The following is a 22,465-nucleotide window of genomic DNA, read 5'->3' on the forward strand; positions in this document are numbered from 1 at the left end:
CTGGGAGGTGCCTGTCACCGCCCCACCTTACTGAGCATCCTGCCCCCTTCTGTGGAACACCTTGATCTTTAGGCATGTGTGAGAAAAAGAGACAGAATATTTTCATGGATAGAGGCAAGGCAAAGCAAATTAATTCCACCCCAAAGGGAAACAGGTGAACTGATTCTAAAAATGCGGTTCAGGCTTAAAATAGGCCAGGCTCACCAGTGCCTGGAAGCTGCTGAGATTGAGGTCAGGGTGGGACACCACATGTCCATGTCTGCCCACGTGTTCACTGTGTAGCCAAAAAGACTTTGCAGGAACTCTTTGAAAACCCGACTCTGCACCTTTTACCTCCTTAGCACACCTGTGTCTGACAACCCTAGCTTCCCGGCATCTTGGCTGCCTGTCATGGACAGTGTCAGCCAGTGTTGGCTATGCTGGACACCAGCCCCTGCAGTGCACCTGGATGTGCAAGTGGCACATGTCCCTCAGGTCCTGGGAGCTGAAGCTGCGTCAACTACACACAGCCAAGGCAGGGAGCAGTGCAGCCAGGCTCATGGAGGTGCCTTCTCGGTGTCCCGGGCTGCTCACCTCTGACACCGCCCCAGGGAAGGAGCGAGGGCTCTAGCCAGGCACCTAGGAGGACCCCAGACTAGCTCCCTCCCTAGCACTGTGATTCCTTTCTAAATAAGTCTGTCAGTTCCATGAACAAGGAGGGCAAGAGGGACAAAAGATGAGCTGAACTGACAGTTGCAGACACGATCCTACTTTTTTCACCTAAATCCATACTTTGAGCAGTTACTTTTTCAATTATGTACAAATAAGTCTCTCTGTCCTGTTCATGTTATTTTCCTAAGTTCTTTCAGATAAATTTGGCAAGGATGGCAAAAAGCGCAAAATGGAACATGAACGTAAGGGAAATAGGGGTGCATCCCCCAGTTACTTAAGGTTCAAACCCTCCTGTGGCAGGGTCGATGGCCGACTGCAAGAGAGCTGCAGTCTCGAAGCCAGCACCATGAGCTCTCTCTGGGCAGCCTGAAACCAACCTCATCTGGAGGAGGGTGGGGAGGGCTTTTCCTGCTCCCCTCTGAGAACAGTGAAGATGTCGTATTAATAATAAAAGATGATCATTCTGAAGGCCTATTATGTGCAAAGAATGAAACTAGATGTTTTACTGACATTTGACCTGTAAAGCCAACAAGGTAAATATTATTTCCCTTATTTTGCAAGTGAGAAAACTGAAAGACAGACCCTCTGAGAAAAGTCTCAAAGTGGCACATCTTGAGAATGGGAGAAAAGCTGAAGTCCTTGGATTCTTTCCAGACTGCTATCTATCTACACACACACACACACACACACACACACACACACACACAAACTCTCTCTCTCTCTCTCTCTCTCTCTCTCACTCACTCACTCACTCTTCTTAAATCAGAGCATCAATAGCAATACAACATCATCTATCACTGAGCACTTACCATCTGTCAGGGGGTAGGAAGCTCCATTTACGGACTTACACGTGGTTAAAGAAAAGTTAGAAAGAGATCGTTTTCCAGAAAGAGACCACTACTAGTGATGATCAGTGGAATTATCAGTGGGAAGATCCCAGCAACGCCTCACTGCATCTTCCTAGCATGTTTCTCCCTCAATTAAAAGTAAAGAATGGGAGTGTGCACTGGACATTTCCATAGCATCTCGCACTAGGAGTTGGGCAGGCCATGCAGAAACTGAGCCAGGCTTCAAGAAGCCACCTTTCACAACACCCCGTGAACAGCCTTCCCAGGGGACCCCTGATTTCCAGGTCAGTCTGCATATACCCGATCTCCAGGAGAAGGGCTGTCATCCAGATTGTTCAGGGCATTTTCCACCCGGGCCAGGCGTCCTGACAGTGACAGCAGAAGGTTCACCACTTTGTCCAGGTCCCCGATGAACATGCGGAACTTGTCAAACTCGTTGGGCTTGCAGACGTCTTTGGCGATGGCCTCCACCTCATCCCCCAGCGCATTGTTGGCCTGGATGTCCTCCAGCAGGCTCTCCCGGGCTTCCCGGAGCACCTGCAGCTTGCGACCAATGCTCTCGATGAGCTCCTGCTGTTGGGGACAGGGCAGCACAGAAACATGCATTAGGTCTGCCCCACCCTGTGCCAGAGCTACCTCCATCTCTGCACATGCCATCTGGCTGGACGTGGCCTGACTGGGGGAAAGGTCACTTTAGCATGATCAAATAACAGGATTTATGAAACTAGGGGAAAGAGAGTGACTCCTGGTTAAATTACTGGCATCTAAAAATAAAACATGATGAACCTATTTCGTTCTGTTAATGTCTTATTAGACGACGCTAGAGTGTGGCTGATGGTGCTACTCAGCAGTAGACGACGTTCCCACCTCTGTCTCTGCAACGAGTCCTGGCACCTTTGCGATGCCTCCCGCTTCATCCTTTGGAAGTCTCCAATTTAAAAACTTACACCTAGAGAATGATTGAGTCTTACTTCCAGTACGGAATTTCATGATTAGAAAGTGTCCTCTACATATAACGAGCAATTAAAAATCAAGATAAATAAAGGGGTGCCAATGAAGCTAAAAGACAGTCTTTTAATATAACCTACTGATTTCAATTTGACCAAAATGCAAATAAATGACTTAGTCTGTTGTGGTAAAATATATAGATTCTCCTTTTTGGTCATTATATTGGAGAGAAATTACGGGGATACCTCAAAAGGAGTGCAAGGGGCAGGACTTACCCTGTGAAAACCACGTTCTTCTGATGACGGCTATGCTTCTGCCATTGAATCTACTCTCAGCACGTGTCACTGGGTGTTTGCCTGGACAGGGTGAACTAGAAAAAACCCAGTTTCAAGAGAAGTCTCCCACAGCCTCGAGAGAACTCTTCCTGCTGCCAGGCCTGCTGGAGATGCCCTCGGCCACACCAGTCTTTAGTCTTCCATCTACCACCCGCACGGTGCCCCCAGATCTGTGATGCCAACACATGACCTGGGTAGCATGTGGCAAAAGGAATGAAAACTGAACAGTGCTTGGGTGCACAAACCCGAGTAAGCAGTAAACATCTCATGTCAATATGAAATTCCAGTTAGGATTTTTAAGGTTAGGACATTGTTATCACAAGTGACATTGTTTATGTCAAGCAGATCCTCGGAAATGGTCCATGCCATCACCCCTCCCTGGGGCAATTTACAAACTCTGCTCCCACAGGGAGTCCGCAGGGCTCAGCAGAGAGGAGGCACATGTGTGGGACTCGACAGACACAAGGTCAAAGTCTCCTTTAAGCTCTCTAGGCCACACTGTCCCACAGCAAAACAGAGGTAACAGCAGCCACTACCTTGAGGACTGGCATGACGGCGAATGAGAAGACAGCATGCTAGGGTTAGCCCAGTGCCTGGCATCTAGTAAGTGCCTGGTAAGTATCAGTTATCAACAGTGGGAGTGTGGGAAGAGGAGCAGCTGCCCCGATCTCATGAGCTACAATCCAGTACGAACGACTATCCCGAGGACTATTTCAGCAGGAAGAGTCAATCGACAGCCAGAAAAGATCTTTCATATTACCTGATTGCACAAGGTCTTTGTCTCACACCAATACTTGTAAAGAGAATCTCCACCTAGCGTTTATGTATCCAAAAAAATGTGAAGATATGAGCTCTACTCAGGGTCCTGCATCCTCTAGCTCTCCATCAGATTAAAATAGTAAGCAGTTTTATGAACCCCACTGCTGATTAATCTGCATGGTTTTTCTCCTAAGAAAGAGTACACGGAATTTATAAACTATTTTGGCTTTTCCAGGCCAGGTTGTAGTTGCTCAGAATGTCCAGACATTTTCTTCCCTCATGATTTGAAAAATTTTATGCATCTAGATTTCCTTTGTTTTCTCTCAGAGCGTGTGTGTGTTTACCTACTTATCTGGACAGGTTTTTTTGTTTTTGGTTTTGGTTTTTTTTGGTGGTTGGCCAGTACAGGGATCCAAGATTGTTTAAAGCAGCTTTGAATCCCACAGCTGTGAACATGGCTGTATTTTAGATACTCATTACTTGATGAAAACAACAGAAAATAGAAAACAAGGGTGGAGAACTTCTGAAATTCTCACCTGACACCAGTCCTAACCTGAGTGAATACGTTAAGCAATGCAGATAACGGTGGCTATAGGAGGAATCAAGCCAGCACGCTCAGTAATTTTTTAGTGTCGTTATTCTTCAGCAATTACGGTAATGAAGATTTCACACCAGTGCACGAAAATGTGCCTTTAAAACCTACTTCAGCTGAGCTAACTTGAAATCGGGCACTCTAGGAGGAGTCCAGATCCCTTTATACATCATATGCAAATTTTTATTAAAAACATCTTTCCCCTCTTTGTTAAAGGGCCACTGTAAGAAGTACAGACTTTCAAAGATTTTGAGACCCGCCCAGCCCAGGGAGGCACACACATCAAGGGCTATCAGCACACCCGGGGTGCCCGTGGTTTCGCCACTGTAGGCCGTACTTGCCCATCCAGCCCCACCCCCGGAGCCTGTCCATTTATTCCTTGCAGCATATGGCATTCCAGATGCTCGGATAAGATCTGCTTGTGGCAGAGGTCAGACTCTCACCTCTCCATTTGCATGGGCCAAGGCTGCAGGATTGAGACCTGGGCCATTCCCTTCCTCCACCCGGGTTCACCCCAGCCACCTACCTTCTGTTCCATCCCACGGGGAAACAAGGTCTTTTCCCTCTGGGCCCTGCGCCTGCCTCTTGGTTCCAAGTAAAAACCAGAGGTCCCAAACTCAAACCAATCGGCTCTCTTCGGTTCTTCTGAAGAACCCTCATAACTTGACCTGGCTGGTGTCTTTTCTGGGCACAGTCCACCTGAGCTGCCCAGGTGAAAGAACACGTTAACTGTCCTAGCATAGCACTTCCCACTGGTCACCGGAGCCCCCACCACCTCATGGCATGGGGACTCCATGCTCTTACCTCTGTCTTTAGTCTTCTCCTAAAGCAGGGGGTCACCTGATTTTGTCCTGGGCTCTATGACCTCCCAATGGCACTGTGATCACAAGTTGCAGTCCCTCTGGGAATGATGGATCCACATCTGGCTGCTTCCCCAACAGCAGCTGCAAAGCAGGTGACCAATCAAGTCCCCATCTGCACTGAGGCCACCTTCTCCAGCATGACTCCACCTGAGCACACTTTGCAAAAACGTGTGATATCAGAAACGTGGGGATGCTGGAAAGAAGGTGGAAAAGATAACACAGCACTGGCCTCTTTGTCAAATCAAGCAAAAAAATAGGACCCACCAACACCACAGAGAACTGTGATATGTGGCATTTGCTTATTGAACTAGAAATGTAAGCCTGCTGCAAGCTCACAGCAACCATTCAGTCCCGAAGCAGTCATTTCTGGTGAGATCCTGAAGCAGGTGCACAGAGCCACATGGGTGAAGGTGAGCAGCGTCGGGGCACGCTGCTCCCGAGTTCATCCCATCACAGAAAACAAGACATGCGTGTAAGGAATGTAGTTCTCTACAGCTGGGGTGTGCCTAAATTAAAATGGTTCAGATGGTACAGTTCTTCTGGCTTTATTAGGATAAACTGGAAATACTTTTGATATTTTTTTAGATGAAAATACAACCAGAATAAAACAGTATCCTGAGCCAGAGAGAGGGCCTCTAAAAGTCCCTAGAACAAAACCCTTACTTTTCACTTGTTTTTAATCCCTTGAGCCAAAAACTTATTATTTCTTAAATTGAAATAATTTTCCTTTACATATGTTATGAGGCTCAATATTTCCTCCAGGACACGTTTATCATAATTGAAATCAACCAGTGGTATTTTTTAAAAATCACTAATGACACTAGTAGACTTTCAACATAATTGTTTTCAAAGGTCTTTGTCCCCCCAAAACAACAACAACAATACCCCAGTACTTTTTATGAAAGCTCTTTCCATAGTGCTAGGCCAACAGCAAACACGCACAAAATGCTGGTTCACTCCTTTTCTTTTCCTAGTAGTGATGATTTACGCAAACTCAGGTCCCCTGGAATAAACAATACATGCTATCCTCTGAGCCTGACTTTCGCTGGCAATACCTTTGTCCCTTTATATTAAGTCCTGCCTGTATAAAACAGGTAGTAACAACATGTCACGGGTCTGGCCTGCTGACGTGCCATGGACAGTTAAAACTAATATAGTAGTAATGATTTTGGCACTGATAAGAACAACTCTGTCCCTACTGTGACTGCCATGGCCACCTGGCTATTTGTCCCTGAATCCTGTTTTTTATTCTTTCGGTGGCAGGCCAGTATGGAGAGCCAAACCCTTGACCTTGGTATTATCAGTGCCATACTCGCCCAAGTGAGCTAAACAGCCAGTCCCTGAATCCTGTTCCAACCTCATCTGCAACCCTCTCTCCCTATCCACACAGCTCCAGCTACTGGCCTCTGCTACTTTTCCAACATGCCACCAGGCTCCCACCCAGGACCTGTGCACTGGCTAGCCCCCTTCCCAGCATGCCAGACAAAAACAGCGCTTGCTCCTCATGTCACTCTGGGTCTCTGCTCAATTATCACCTCATCAGAGCCCTCTCAATAATCACATGCCTTTGTTTTAACCTCTCTATGCCTTCGCCTTGTTTTAATTTTCTTACCACTCGACATATTACATTAAGAGTTGGGCAAAGTTTTTCTGTCAAGAGCCAGATAGTACATATTTTAGACTTTGCAGGCTATATGGGCACTGTTGCAACTATCCAACTCTGCCGCTGTAGTGTGAAAGCCACCACAAACCATATGTAAATGAACAATGTGGCTGTGTTTCAATGAAACTTTATTCACAAAAGCAAGCAGTGGGCCAGAATTGCTGATCCTGTATTGTATATATTTGTTTTTGTGTTGTCTGTCTCTCTCTCTTGTGTGAACATAAGCTCCCTCAGAGAAGGGCTCTATTCTGTTTCGTCTACCACTAGATTCTCAAGTGCCTGGGCAAGTTCTCGGGAGTTAAACATGTGATGGTTTTTGGTTGGCTTTCCTACCTTCTTCACTGACAGGTCATGGTCCAAGTCGCTCCCTGAGTAGTCTTCGGGCTCCTGCTGCTCTTGTAGGTCCTTCATCTTGATCAGCAGCTCAGCTTTAGGGGCTGATGTGCTGTAATAAGTGGAGTTGGTGGCCAGGGACATGGCTGCCAGCACACTCGGCTCCTCTTTCCTGGGTAAAGATGTCAGAATTTCAATTAGCTGCAACCATGCACACAGATGCCCCCTCAGCCCTGCTTCCTGGGTTGTGACAAATAAATGCTGGCACTAACATTAGGACACCTGCAAGGGAGATAAGACAGCCAAAAACAAACAAAACAGGTGACGAAGTTAAAACTAAAAAATAAAACTTTGCCAAATGGATACTCATAAAGTCTGTGAAATGTAGTTTTTTTTTTTTTCTTTTTTTTTCCTTTTCTTTAAAGACGACCGGTAAGGGGACCTTAACCCTTGGCTTGGTGTCGTCAAGACCACGCTCAGCCAGTGAGCGAACCGGCCATCCCTATATAGGGATCCGAACCCATGGCCTTGGTGTTATCAGCACCCCACTCTCCTGAGTGAGCCACGGGCCGGCCCTGAAATGTAGTTTTTTAAAAGGCCAAAAAACTTGGATGAGCAGGAACATCCAAAAATCTCTGCTGGGGAGATGAAAGCACAGACTGTCCCCTCCTGGAGTCTGGGGTCTGTGTGGCTGAGGCCGTGTATGGCACAATCTGCAAAAGCCACTCCCAAGCACCCTCCTACCAGCAGCCACAGTCGCTCCTTCTTACTGGTTCTAGTGTGTCCTCTTTCTCCTTCTCTGCTGCATTTCATGGGCACTGCACCCTACAGCACATGACTGATGCTTGTGGTGACGGAGCGGGCAGAAACAGCAGGGAAGATGCCACCACACATGCCTTTGCGTCAAATGAGTGAAGGAGAGAGACCTGACAGTGGTACTTACAAAACTAACAAGACGAATTTGTTCAAGCAGGTGCAAATAAATTTTATAAGCCCAACTTGTTAAGAAACACAGATACTCAGTCTAAGCCTTCTGTCCTCTTATGCTGGGGTTTCTCACGTCAGAACTCCCCCCACAGTTGTCTGTGGTGGGGACCGTCCTGTGCACTGTAGGATGCTGAGCAGCATTCCTGGGCTCCACCCACCGGATGCCAGGAGCTCCCCTCCACACACAGAGTATGACATTGTCAACTGTCCCCTGGGGCAGACAATGGCCCCCGCTGAGAACTGTTGCCTTACGAGAAAGGAGAGCTGTGGGCATCATGATAAATCACACGGGCCTCCAGCCAGCAAAGCTCAGCGGGCTGCAAAGCACGTGTGTTTCCACGCCCTTGCCACCCACCGAAGTCTTCATCCCCAGGGACAAGGTCTCTGACCCTTAGCTTTACTTTCAGTAGGCTCACAAAAAAAGCTAAAAAGTTCTCAGCATTGGGGAACACTCATAAAAGCCTGCCCCCCCCCCAAAGAGCAGTCATGAGAACAGAGAAACAGACACGCACCCCTCTCCCTTTTAAGCCTTAAGATGCCGGCAGAATCATGCACAAACTGGAAACGAGCATCTACTTACTTCTCCTCTGCGGTCCTCAGGGAGGGGACCTTGGGGAGCAGCTTCCTCCGCTGCTGGGCTTCTTCCAGGAAGTGCTCGTCCTTGGGGAAGATCCCTTCCATCAAGTCCATGGAGGTTTTAATCTTTGCACTGGGATCCAGGATATCGGCCAAGGACTTATCCTTCCCCACGATCTCCCTGGCCAGTGCCTCTGACTTCAGCTCTTCCACGGTCTTCTCTTTGGCCCTCACGTAGCCTAGACCGGGAAGGGGCGCAGGGGTGCTGGGGGGCTTGGGCTCAGGGCCCTGCCGCGTGTACACGCAGAAGCGGGAGTAGGACTGCTCCAGCGTGCTCAGCGTCTTGATCTGGTGTCTCTCCAGGCCGCTGGGCAGGGCGGGCGGCTCGGCTGGGCACGCCAGACTCTGGCGGCTCTCCTTCTCGGGCCGGCTCTCCGAGTGCACGATCTTGATGGGCACCATCTTCACCGTGGTGTTGTTGCCCATCACCCGCTCGATTCTGAAACAGAAGAGCCTCTGCTGACATCGCAAAGCATGCTCTGGGCACCGACTCCAATCCAGGACTCTGACTGGTGGGTCCCCCCCTTACAGATGGTGCACCTGACTCCAAGACCCAACATGTCCCAGGGAGGCAGAGGAGGTCAAGCTCCCTCCCACCCCTACCTTGGTCTCCCCACTCTCAGCAGTCTGACTCCTTTCCATTCTCAAACTGTCCACCTCACACCTACAGGCGTCTGAGGGCATCTTCCTGCGGTTTACTGGTGATAGGAGGGTGGTTTAATTTCCATTTGTTTTTATTTCAGTGAGAATGCAAACTTGAAGTCCCACTCAGTTACATTTTCTCTTGTAGGGAAATCCATAGTGGACAGACGTTTTTGCAGAATTATTGTTAGTGCCTTAAGCCAGTGTTCCGCAAAGGAGGTTGGCACACACCTGCGGGCTGCAGCGTGGTGTCTGGGGCCCTGAGAATGCCTGTCAGGAGGGGCTGTGTCTGGAGGCCCCCTCGGAAGCTTCCTCCTGTGCTGGCGGGTGCTGCATCCCACTGCACCTGCCTTCAACCTCCCACACTCCTGGCCCCCTCCCTGTGCACGGTTCACATACCAGAGGGACAAGGATCCCACAGCCAATAGGGAGCTCCCGGTGCTGTGTCATTCTCAGTGGCTCACAAAAGGCACGCATTTCCTGCTTTAAAAAGAGTTTCTCAGTGAAAGGACATGGGGAGGTACCTAAAGCACCTGGGGCAGGGAGAGGTCAGGAAGAACCCTCCTGGCCCATGCTGCTGTGCCTCATCTGCGACAACCCCAATGCCGGCTGCTCTCAGCTGCACCATGCTGGACCACACATAGGGGACTGTGACATAGGCTGCCAGGACCAAGATCTTTTCAAGGTATTTTGAAAGGACATATTGGAGAAAAGAGAGCCATCTGCTGGTGTCCAGGAGGGAAAGAAAAAACAAGCCAAACAAGCAACGCAAACTCAGGACGTGTTTCTGACTCTGACCTGCAAATCACTTCTACAATGTGAGCTAATGGACCCAATTTTCTGCAGCATGAGGGAAGTGGTGGTGCTCTGAATTAAGTGCTGCTTTTCAGCCTTTCACCGCCGATTAGGAACACAGCACGGTTCTTTCTTTACACATAAGGGTGTGCTGTGCAGGTTAAAATAAAATAATTTTGTATTTTCTTCCCTCTCTCCAGTAGAAACCTCTGAAGAGCTGATGTTTTCTATCTAGGTGCTCCTACACAGTCCCCGTAACTCCCTCCTTGTGAGTAAATTTTAAAAAGTCTAACCCTGTGGAAAACACCGTTTAGATACATCAAACTTAAGAAGGGAAATCCTGCCGTCTTATCCAAGCTAGGACGGACAAAAACCCTTTGCACCCGTGTCACTCCAGACTCAGAAACTCTGAAAACTTGTTACTGACGTTAAGCCGGATGGTATTTCTATCTTCCCCTCTTTGTGCAGAAATTTGTTTCCCAGTGAAGGAAAGCATGATAGAAAAAATTAAACAACAAAATCAAATCTTCCACAGGTTAACATAGACTTTCCAACAAAGCATCTATTCCTGGTCACTCTCTCCTTCTTGAGAATGGTCAAGACTTCCACATTATAGAAGTCTGATGAACGTTTACTTCAAAACAAGGACAAGATGCAGTGGATTCGGCCTTACCGCCACCAGGCCCCATCAATTCCTAATGGAAAGGTGGCACTGGGAGGAGGGGGGAGAGAGGGGAGGCCATGATCCGGCCCCTCCCTACAGGCTAGCCCCCACCTCAACCTGTCCCACAGCCCCACTAACACTGAGGAGGCTGAGTGGAGGGCAAGAACGCCGCCAAGGGAACGGAAGCAGCCTGCGGGCTCGGCCACACGTGCTGCTGCTCGCAGGTGCAGGCTTTCGTGAAGACTCTCCCGAGCCCACTTCTGCGAGCAATCAAATCTCTACCTTCACTGCCGGAACGGAAGATGCTGCTGGCCCCATCGCCATTCTGTTCTTTAAAAGTCCAAACTAAACACAATCAAAAACCTCAGAGAATTTTAGAAGGTTTAAAAGTAAGCTTGCTAGTTTTAGGACAGGCACGGATACATTTTTATCTGGAATGACTGACTACTCAGAGGGCAGGGACGTTTTGTTCTCTCCTTCTCTGCATTCTTACTGCTGAGCTGCTCGAGAAATATCTGTGGGATTTGTGGTGCCTGGCACGGGCCGTACATGCAACAGATGGAGAGGAACAGAAAGGAGGGACACAGAGACAGGCTGGTGGCTAGTGCTCAGGAAATCAAGGCAGTCACTGTAGGTCAGGACCAGGAGAGTGCCTCTGAGCTGAGGCCGCTGAGGAGGTCACGCCACAGCCAGTCCCTTGCCTGCAGATAGAGTGGAGGACTCCTGGTGACTGGTAATTAGGATTCCATGTTTTCATACCAGGACTGACCAACAGCACACATCTTGGGGGTGGTGACATTTAACTCAATGCATTATGAGCGAGTTCCCTGGTATCAAGTTTCGTGAGTGGCACTGCTGCCATCTACTGACTGCATTCCCGGAAAAGAATAGAGAGAACACAGGGACTGCTCCAAGCGCCCACTCGGAACGCTGCGCGTGCCTATACGGCAGCGGACGCAGGTTCAAGGACAGCATCAGAGCCTGACAAGTAGGGTAAAACCACCTTTGTGGACCCTAAGGACATCGGATGGGAACACTAATAATGCAAATGCCCAAAGATTCCTCCTCAGAAAGTGCTGTCACTGCTTGTTAGAGTCCCTCTCAACCCATAGAGGAGATAGAGTGAGAAAACCCACACTCACTAGAATACCACCCACCTCCTGGAGCCCACACCAAGCAAGTTCCTCAACGGAGAGCACTGCAGTCACACTAGTTCCCTGATGGCACCCAGAGGGAACTAGGCTGACTCGACTGCAAAGATATCACACCTTTTACCCACTACACAGACCTCTCTGTTGCTTTTCCTTCTGCTATGGTGTGAATGTTTGTCTCTTAAAATTCATATTAAAATCCTCAACCCCAATGGGACGGTAATGAGACAAGGGGCCTTTAGGAGGTGATGAGGTCATGAGTGGAGCCCCCATGAATGGGATTAGTGCCCGTATAAAAGAGACCCAGGAGAGCTCCCTCACCCCTACCACCATGTGGAGGGAGACACAGCGAGAAGGCACCGTCTATGAACCAAAAAATGGCTCTCACCAGACACCAAATTTGCCACACACTGATCTTGAATTTTCAGCCTCGAGAACTATGAGAAAGGCATTTTTGTTTGTAAGCCACCCAGTTTATGGTATTTTATTATCACAGGCTGAATGGACTAAGACCTTTCTTCCAGAACTAAGAATGTTACCAATTGAAAAAATATTTAAGTGATATCTACATTTTAAGTGATAAAGCACAAGTTAGGACCACAGATAAAGCTGTAGTTGTGATGCCACACTTGGAGATACAGGACAGTATCAATAATGTTCTTTCACTGTTAAGTTCTTTTTGAAACTAAAAAAAAAAAAAAAAGTTTCGAGACTCCAGAGCATTGTGGTCCGACAGAACTTCCTGTGGTGACCGGAAATCCCTGAGTGACTGGAACCATGGCACCCATTGATATGGAATGTCCCTCTTAGTCCCTTTGTGAGATCTGTACTGTAAGTCACTGAATTTTTGGAATCTCATTTCTAAAACAGGCTAGCCTTCACTCTACCTCACAGAGATTCCTAACTCACTTCTCAGCTAAGTAAACTCTAAGCTGATCAACATTTAAATGCAAAAGAATGACGTGTGGGAGATTTTTTTTTTTGCATATTTTATTTATTTATTTATTTGTTTGTTTATTTTAACATTTATTTGTACGTATTTCTGGGCTACAGTGTGCTGTTTCAATACACGCATATACCGCACAATGATTCACTTATGGTAGACAGCATAGTTTTGTACCCATTAGTCCCCCATTTTTCCTTTCTTCCTCCACCACCCAGCCCCCTGCCTCTGGTAACCATTATTCTGCTCTCTACTTCTATGAGAACCACTTTCTTTTTTTAACTCCACATGAGTGAGATCATGCAGTATTTATCTTTTTGTGCCTGACTTCACTTAACGTGATGGTTTCCAGTTCCATCCATGTTGCTGCAAATGAAATGATATCATTTTTAAAAAATAGCTGAGTAGTAATCCATTGTGGGTATATACCCCAGTGGTTTTTTTGTTTGTTTTTTATGCATTCCTTCGCTGATGGACATTCAGGTTGATTCCATTTCTGAGCATTGTGAATAGTACTGTGATGAACATGGGAGTGTAGGTGTCTTTTTGATGTATTGATTTCATTCCCTTTGGGTATATACACGGTAGTGGGGTAGCTGGGTGCTCAGGCAGATCTATTTTCAGTTCTCTGAAGAACCTCCACACTGCTTTCCACAGTGGCTGTACCAATTTACACTCACACCAACAATGTAGGAGACTTTTTTTTTCTCTGCATCCTTGCCAGCATTTGTTATTTTCTGTCTTGTTGATCATAGCCGTCCTAACTGGTTTGAGATGATACCTCATTGTGGTTTTAATTTGCATTTCCCTGGTGATTAGTGATTGGGGCATTTTTTCATGTGCTTGTTGCCCATTTGTATATCTTATTTTGGAAAATGTCTGTCCAGGTCCTTTGCCCATTTCTTAATTGGGTTATCTGCGTTTTTTGCTGTTGAGTTGTTTTAGTTCCTTATGTGTTCCAATTTGCAAACACTTTCTCCCATTCTTTAGGTTGTCTCTTCACTTTGTTGATTGTGTCCCGTGCTGTGCAGATGCTTTTTAGTTTGATTAGTCCCATTTATGTATTTTTTTCTTTAGTTGCCTGTGCCTTTGTATTCTTGTTTGAAAAAGTGCTGCCGGCTCTTTGGGAGATTTTTAAAAAGCTTTTTTGTATTAAAAAATTATTGTATATATTTAAGGTATACAACTTGATGATTTGATATACATTGTGAAATAATCACATGGTGATTGAAATTTCATACTGTGAAATAATCACAATCAAGCTAATTAAATATTCATCACCTCACATACTTTTTTTTCTATGTAGTGAGAACACTCAGGATATACCCTCTTAGCAAATTTCAAGTGTACAGTACAGTACTGATGCCATAGTCACCATGCTGTACATTAGATCTCCAGAATTTACTCATTTGGCATAACTGGAACTGTGCACCCCCTGACCAACATCTCTCTATTTCTCCCTCCTCCCAGCCCTAGTAACTTCTATTCTCTTTGGTATCAGGGTGTTGCCGGCTTCATAAAAATGAGCTTGTTGCTGGCTATGTCCCCCCATCAAAGCTTAGCTCCTGTTAGTACAGTTCACTTCCAGGGCTCTGCTCAGTCCCGTGAAGTCAGAAATTGTGAAGGGGCTGAGGCTTTTCCCCACCTGCCAGCTAACAAGGTAGCCTGGCCCAGTCTCATGTTCATATCCAGAGTCAGGACGCCGCAGCCCTGGTCAGAGACGCAGACTGTTTATTATTCACAGCAAAAAGCAGCAGCCCAAGCAACATCTTGGGTTGGTACCCAACACCCCAGTTCCCACAGGTCATGCCGGGAGGGCCAGGCATTCACCTGCAGGAGCACGGGTTGCCCCACAGGAGAAGAACCCCGAACTGAGCTTTTGTAAGGGCTACTAATGGCCAGCACGTCCTTCCCTCCAGAGAGGACTCATTACCTGGAATGCCACTAAACCCCTCAGGGGCTGAGGAGAAAGGTCTCTAGGTTTGCCACACTGGAAGGCAAGCCAAAGTCTCCCCGGGAGCGGAAGGAGCAGGCTTTAGAGTCTTGGAATGCCTCTGAAGAGGGAGACTGTCCCTATCTTTATTAGGTCCCTATATCTAGCTCCCGAGGCTGGTTGTGCCTCGAGCAAAGCTCGTTAGTGCCTTTTGCTCCAAACACCCAGACCCTGCAGGAATGCTGACAAATCCAGGGAGAATTGTCACCCCACACACTCCTTGCCACTTCAGGCCTGTGGTGCTGAGCACTGCCACTGTTGCCAGCCTTAGGTACCGAACCTGCCCATGCTTTTAGAAACAGTCCCTTTATTAAGCTCTCCTTAAATTACCTGGTTTGGGCATGCCACGTGCTTCCTGTAGAAACCCTATCTGAATCAAAATATACAAAAAATGTACAGATCAATAAGAAAAACACAAAGAACCCAATGGGATGATAATCAAAGGCTTTGGAGAGGAAATTCACAAAAGACAAAACCTTGCTGGCCAGTGAGCACGAAAACATGCTCAACCTCAAAGGTGCTTAAGCCACGTCTCCTACCACACAGTGGTGGCCAGGATGTGAGGAAGTGGGACTCTCGTTTACTACTGGCCGAATTGGAAAGCGGAGTGATGTGGGAGGACAACTCGGTCGTATCTCGTAGAACCGAGGAGCCTCATCCTTTTCCATCAGCCACTCCTGAGAATCCCAACGCCTCAGGCCTTCACATTCAGTTCTTCTCTAGGCGCGCCCCCTAGAGGAACGCGCCCGCACTGCTCCATCACAAGAGCACTGATCTCCAACTACTGGAAACGATCTAAATGCTTAGCAACTGGGGAATGTGTTAATAAATTTAATTTCTGAATTTACCTTAGAGCAGGTAAAATTAACTAAATCTATATGATCATGGGTAAATCTCGAAATCATAATGTTAAGTGAATAAAGGATATACACTTATCATTACGTGTGGAATTTTAAAACTCAAAACAATACTATATTGTTTATGGAACATATTTTTAAATTAAAGTCCGAGATCAAATATAGGAAGGATAAATACCAACTTCATATTAGAGGTTACTTTTGGAAAGGAAGGATAGGAATTAGTTGAATAGAGGGACCCTTCAATTCTGCCTGTAAACCATGATTTCTTTAGAATATCTGAGGCAAAGATGGCAGAAAATTAACAAGTATCAATTTTAGGTAGTGATTAGTTGAGTGCCTATAACATTCTTATCTGTATGTTTTCTATATGCGAATTCTTTTATAATTTAAAGACAGTTAAAACAGCCGAAAGTACTTATTTAGATCAGTTAATAAAGTTACAGAGTGTCCACAGGATGGAACACCGTGCATCCTTTGCAGGTATCTCCCACCGCCCACCACTGCCCCCGCAGTACATTTTGCTTTTTCCCGCAGGATTTATATATATATATTTTTATATATATAATTTTTTTCCCCCGCAGATGGCCACTATGGGGTCTGAACCCTTGACCTTGGTGTTATAAGGCTGTGCTCTAAGCAGCTCAGCTAGCCAGCCAGCTCTCCATCACATATCTATAACCATGACGATCAATGTCAGATTGTTAACCTCGGCTATACCTGAGTAGTGCCACCATAGGTGATTTGTGTTTTTCTCCCATATACCAAGTTTACAATGAATATATAGTCATTTTACCAGAAAAATAAACAATGCAGTGAATCATTTGTGCAGTAACATGTCAAAATAAACATGTGAGCAATTAGCAGCAGTATTCAATTCCAGACCAAATACTTGGAAAGTATTTTTGCTTCTGTTTGGTGTGCTTATGCTGTCACCTGGTGGAGAAATGGAAGAATGTTTTATGAATGTAGAGTAATTTATAAAATTCAGCAGTGTTCTTTAAAGATATTTATAACTATTATTTGTAAAAATGAATACATGCTCATCATTAAAAAAAATTAGAAAATCCATAAAAATACAAAGAAACAACAGAACCACACAAATTTCACTTTACCATTAACTCAAGATTCTGAACTCCTGGGCAGGGTACAGTAGTTCTTTCAGTATCAAGTCAGCCTTTTTTGTTTTGTTTTGTTGGCTGCTGGATGGAAAATTCTCAGAACTGCTTTCCCTGTATCCCATAGGTTCTGGTATGTTGCGTTTTCATTTTCCTTGGTCTCCAGGAATTTTTAAATGTCCTCTTTAATTTCTTTTTTGACCCATTTGTTGTTTAAGAGCAATTTGTTTAAGTTCCATGTATTTGTACAGTTTCCAGGGCACCTTTTGTTATTGATTTATTGTTTTATTCCATTGTGGTTTCACAAAATAAATGGTATCATTTCAATTTTTTAATTTCATTATTTATAATAAAAAATTGTTTTTTCTTTTTGGTGGCTGGCTGTTAAAGGGATTGAACCCTGGACCTTGGTGTTATCAGCACCATGCTCTAAACAAATGCGCAGACCAGCCAGCCCCCTTAATTTATTTTTCTTAATTGACCCAAGAGAATGGAATATATTTATGGAGTACAAAATGATATTTGGGTAAATTCGTGCTGTGGGCAATGATCATATCAGGATCTTAGTATATCCATAATTTCAGACATATGTCACTCCTTTGTGCTAGGAACATTCAGCATCAGCTTGACTAGCTATTCAAGGATGCACACTGCTTTGTGGTTAACTGTAGTCTCCTTATATTACCGTTGAACACTAGATCCCATTCTTCCTAACTCTATACTAGTTTGTATCCACTGACCACCCTCTCCCCTTCCCCCTGACCCTTTCCCCACCAATTTCTAGTAACCACTGTTCTACTGTCTACTTCTGTGAGATCAACTTATTTAGCTTCCACATATGAGTGAGAACATGTGGTATTTTTTTCTCTCTATGGGCCAGGCTTATTTCACTTAACATAATTTTCTCCAGGGTCATCCCTGTTGCTGCAAATGGCAGAATTTCATTGTTTTTTATGGCTGAGTAGATTTTCATTGTGTATATATTCCACATTTTCTTTATCTAATCATCAGTTGAAGGACATCTAGGTTGCTTCCAACTCCTGGCTGTTGTGAATATAGCCACGATAAACACGGGAGTGTAGGTGTCCCTTCAACATGTTCATTTCCGTTCCTTTGGGCACATATCCAGCAGTGGGATTGCTGGATTGTGTGGTAGCGCTATCTATAGTTGTCTGAGAAATCTCCATACTGTTTTCTATAATGGTTGTATTAATTTACATTCCCACCAACAGTGAATGGGTTCCCCTTTCTCCACATCCTAGTCAGTACATTTTATTTTCTGTCTTTTTGATAATAGCCATTTTAACTGCGGTGAGATGATATCTCATGGTGGTTTTGATTTGCATTTCTCTGATAATTAGTGATGTTGAGCATTTTTTGTATATCTTCTTTCAAAAAAATGTCTATTGAGTTCCTTTGCCCATTTTTAAATCAGATGATTTATTTTTTTACTTTTGAGTCATTTGAGCTCTTTGTATATTCTGGATATTAATCCTTTATTGGATGCACAATTTGTATATATTTTCTCCCATTCTACAGTTTCTCAGTTCACTTTGTTGACTATTTTCTTTCTTGTGCAGAAGCATTTAGTTTCATATAATCCCATTTGGTAATTTTTGCTTTGGTTCCCTGTGCTTCTGAAGTATTTTCATAAAATCTTACCCAGACCTGTGTCCTGAAGTGTTTCCCGTATGTTTTCTTCTAGAAGTTTTGCTGACTCTGGTCTTACATTTAAGCCTTTAATCTGTTTTGAGTTGATTTTGGTATATTGTGAGACGGAGGTGTCTAGTTTTTATTCTTCTGCATATAGATCTCCAATTTTCCTAGCACCGTTTATTGAAGAAACTGTCCTTTCCCCAATGTGTGTTCTTGGCTCCCTTGTCAACATCAGTTGGCTGTAGGTACATGGATTTATTTCTGAATTCTCTTTTCTGTTACATTGGCCTATGTGTTTGTTTTTGTGCCAGTACCATGCTGTTTTGATTACTATAGCTTTGGGGTATATATTGAAATCAGGGAGTGTGATCCCTCCCACATTGTTCTTTTTGCTTGGGATTTCTTTGGCTATTTGGGGAGATATCACTGTGTTAGTTCACAGGTTGGGGGTGTGCACATGCACTCTGTGGGGCAGTTGTCTCAGGAGCTGGCTCACTGGGGATGTAGTTGCTGCATTGATTCACAGGATGTGGGTGTGGGCATATGGTGTGTCAGGATTTCTGGCACTGGTTTGCCAATGGCAGGGTCTCTGTGCTGCTTCTCTGACCCAGGGTGGGCTCGCCGGGGGCATGTCAGCCAAGCTGTTTGTCACTCAGATGAACGTGCATGTGATGGCTCTAAGACTCAGGAGTGGTTCTTCCAGGGAAATGACAGCTGAGCTGTTTCTCTCAGTCAGGGGCATGGATGTGCTTTGCCTCAACTAGCTGAATGTTGGTCTGCCAGTGGTTCTTCTGCCATTTCATTTCTTGGGGCCTGATGTGAGGTCGTGCTTCGCTCCATCTTTCAGGAGCTGGTCTGCCAAGGGTGGAGGTGCTGACCTGCTTTTCAGATAGTGAGCGAGGCCAGTAGCTGAGGCTGCTGTGGGGGCCCATTCAGCTACTTCTTAGACAGTTGCTAAGGCCTCTACGCAGGCCTGCAACGAGGGGACCCAACCAGCTGCTTCTCAAATGGTGGGTGGGACTGCTAGGCAGGCCTGCAGTGAAGGGGCTCATCCAGCTGCTTTGGGAACTGTTGGAAAGTGTGCTGGGTCAGACTATTCAGGAAAGAACTGCCTGGCCACATTTTCTGGGAGGGCATAGATGCACTCTACTTCCACCAGCCCAGAGACATATTCATTCGGGTAGAGATCAATGAGCTGTTTTTCCAGGTTGGGGGCTCACGTGCACACAACTCTATCAGCTGGCAGGGCTGGGGGTGAGGGGGAGAAATAGGGAGTGGTACACCTGAGCAGGGTCTACTCATCTTATTTCTGGCTGGGGAGGTGGGGGTGGATCCGTTCAGCAGTTCTAGGGCTGGCTTCTCAGACTGCTGAACTAGAGTCACCGCCATTGTGAGCCCAGTCTTGAAGCCAGGATCAGGGCATTGTAGCCTCTCCTGTGAGTGCTCTGGGACAAGGGTAGAGCCTTAAGGCTGGGGAAGCTCTGTGGCTACTGGTGCCATGGCAGGGTGTGCTCTCATTAGGGCTCTGGTTTCAAGATGCTGCTGTCTGGCATTGGCTTGGGTCATGAGGATGGGGTGGGAGAGCACAGTCTGTGCTAGTGTTCTACAGTGATGCAGTGTGTGTATTCTAGGCAGCTCTCTACATTTTGGCTCCGGGCTTTTCCTGCCAAAGGATCTTCTGGCCTCTGTGGTGAGGGTGGGGGTTGGTGTGGGTCCTATGCCTATGTTTTTCCCACAAGAGAAAATTCCTCCTGTGTCAGAGACATAGCAGCTGCGGCCATGTGCCTCTCTCTGCTCTCTCTGCTGCCATTCTGGGCATTCACGCTCAATGTGGATCTCACCAGTCTCTGCTGTACTCCTGCACTCTCCCACAGCTGTGCCCATCAATGTTTAGCTGTTAGTCATTCTGGTCCTTTCCTGTTGGGGGAATGCACCCTGGGCACCTCTGCTCCACCATCTTGCCCCGCCTCTCTCTCCTCATATTTGAAGTTTAGTTTTGCTGGATAGAGAATTCTTGGTTGACAGCTTTTATTCCTTCATCACCTTGAATATATCATTCCACTCTCTCCTGGCCTGCAGGGTTTCTACTGAGAAATCTTCTGAGAGCTGTATTGGGGCTCTACTGAATGTTATAGATTTCTTTTCTCTTGCTACTTTCAGTATTCTTTCTTGATCTTTGGTTTTTGAGGATTTGACCGTGATGTGCCTTGGGGTGCTGCTCCTCTTTGGATTGAATTTGATTGGTCACCTCTGAGCTTCCTGCATCTGGATGCTGTCATCTTTATCCATACTTGAGAAGTTTTCAGCCATTATTTCCTTAGATATGCTTCCTAAGTCTCCTTCTTCTTCCTCTCCTTTGGGTACACCTAGCATATGGAAGTTATTTTGCTTGAAGATGTCCCATAGTTGCTGTAATTCTGTTTCATTTTTTTCTTATTCTTTTTCTCCTTTTACTCCTCTGATTGGGTATTTTGTAGATTCTGTCTTCAAGCTCACTGATTCTTTCCTGTGTTCGATCAAGTCTGCTGTCGGATCTTTCTATCAAGTTTTTCCATTCAGATAGCATATTCTTTATTTCTAGAAGTTCTATTTGGTTTTAAAAATTGATTCTATTTATTGATTTACTTTATTATTATTATTATTATTATTGGCAGCTGGCTGGTAGGGATCTGAACCCTTTATCTTGGAGTTACAAGGCAGTGCTCTAACCAACTGGGCTGATCAGCCAGCCCTAAGAATCGATTCTATTTCTGTGTCGCATTTCTCATTTTGTTCCTGGATTGTTTTCCAAATATTATTTAATTTTCTATCTGTATTTTCTTATGACTTCCTGAACATTTTAAAGAGGATTATTCTGAATTCTGTATGAAGACATTTCATAAGTCTGCTGTTCTTCTGGGTCCATTGCTGGAACTTTGTTGGTTTCCTTTGGGGTGTCATATTTCTGTGTCCTTTCTTGATTCTTGTGTCTTTACATTGATGTCCGCACATTTGAGGAGACAGCTACCTCTTTCAGTTTTTAAAGGTGTTCTTTGGGTCGTTTTATACCTTTACTGCTCAGTATCAGAACTTTGCCTCTCATCTGTTTTTTCTGTTCTGTGGTGGATTAATAGCAACCATCACCAGATCGTCACTGCACTGGAACTAATTTGCTGTCCTGCTGTGTAGTGGACTGAATTACGTCCTCCCAAAACTCAATGAAGCTTGAGTTGCATACCCTGAGATTTATGTATTAGAAACTTAGCCCCCACTGTGACTGTTAACAGAGTGGGAAATCCTATAATGGTAATTATAAGGTGGGGCCTTGAAGACGTGATTGGGTTGTAGGACCCTGCAGTAGTGAATGGATTAAAAATTGTGGTGAGGGGTGTGGTTCTTGGTGCCTTAAAAGGAGGGGAGAGGGCTGGCCCTTGGCTCACTCGGGAGAGCGTGGTGCTGATAACAGCAAGGCCATGGGTTTGGATCCCATATAGGGATGGCAAGTTGGCTCATTGGGAGAGTGTGGTGCTGACAACACCAAGTTAAGGGTTAAGATCCCCTTACTGGTCATCTTAAAATAAAAAAAAGGAGAGGAGAGTCTGTCTTTCTCTCTCTCTGCTCTCTCTGCTTCCACCATCCTGCAATGTGAGAACCCTGGGTCACTGTCATCACCACCAGGTGGAGTTTGGACTTCCCAGCCTCAGAAACTGTAAGCAATAAATTTCATTTTCTTTATAAATCACCCACTTTCAGGTATTTTGATATGTGCAGCATAAATGGACTAATACATGCTGTTAAGTCACAAATCGGGGATTCTCCCTGAGGGGACCAGGACTTGAATGTGTGCCTAGACTAAATTGCTGTCTTGCTGTTGTTTCTCAGACTGGGGGTAATTTTCCATGCAAACTGAATTTTAATTGTCAGTGTTTTAGTCCCTGGCAGGTCATGTGGGGTTTCCACAAACCCAACTGGACTGTGTGGAAAATCCAGTCTGGGACTGAGTCTTTCCCAGGATCTTTGCCCCCTGCAGTTCTATCACACTGACGAGTGTC

At 45.7% G+C, this 22,465-nt stretch overlaps 2 protein-coding genes across 2 annotated transcripts in view; both read right to left on the minus strand.

Moving 5' to 3' along the window:
• Positions 1-22,465, minus strand: part of LOC134367146 (G-protein coupled receptor 143-like) — a 389,602-nt gene that overhangs the window by 252,903 nt on the left and 114,234 nt on the right. The gene's annotated exons all lie outside the window — the stretch shown is intronic.
• Positions 1-22,465, minus strand: part of LOC134367009 (protein Shroom2-like) — a 75,083-nt gene that overhangs the window by 1,512 nt on the left and 51,106 nt on the right. The window contains exons 2-5 of the mRNA XM_063083659.1: positions 10,726-10,747; positions 8,560-9,054; positions 6,993-7,164; positions 1,800-2,072 (exon numbers count right to left, since the gene is read on the minus strand). Of these exons, the coding sequence (XP_062939729.1) occupies positions 1,800-2,072; positions 6,993-7,164; positions 8,560-9,054; positions 10,726-10,747 (962 nt within the window). The remainder of the gene's footprint in view (positions 1-1,799; positions 2,073-6,992; positions 7,165-8,559; positions 9,055-10,725; positions 10,748-22,465) is intronic.

Source organism: Cynocephalus volans, chromosome X, assembly GCF_027409185.1.
Source record: "Cynocephalus volans isolate mCynVol1 chromosome X, mCynVol1.pri, whole genome shotgun sequence".
Lineage (NCBI taxonomy): Eukaryota > Metazoa > Chordata > Mammalia > Dermoptera > Cynocephalidae > Cynocephalus > Cynocephalus volans.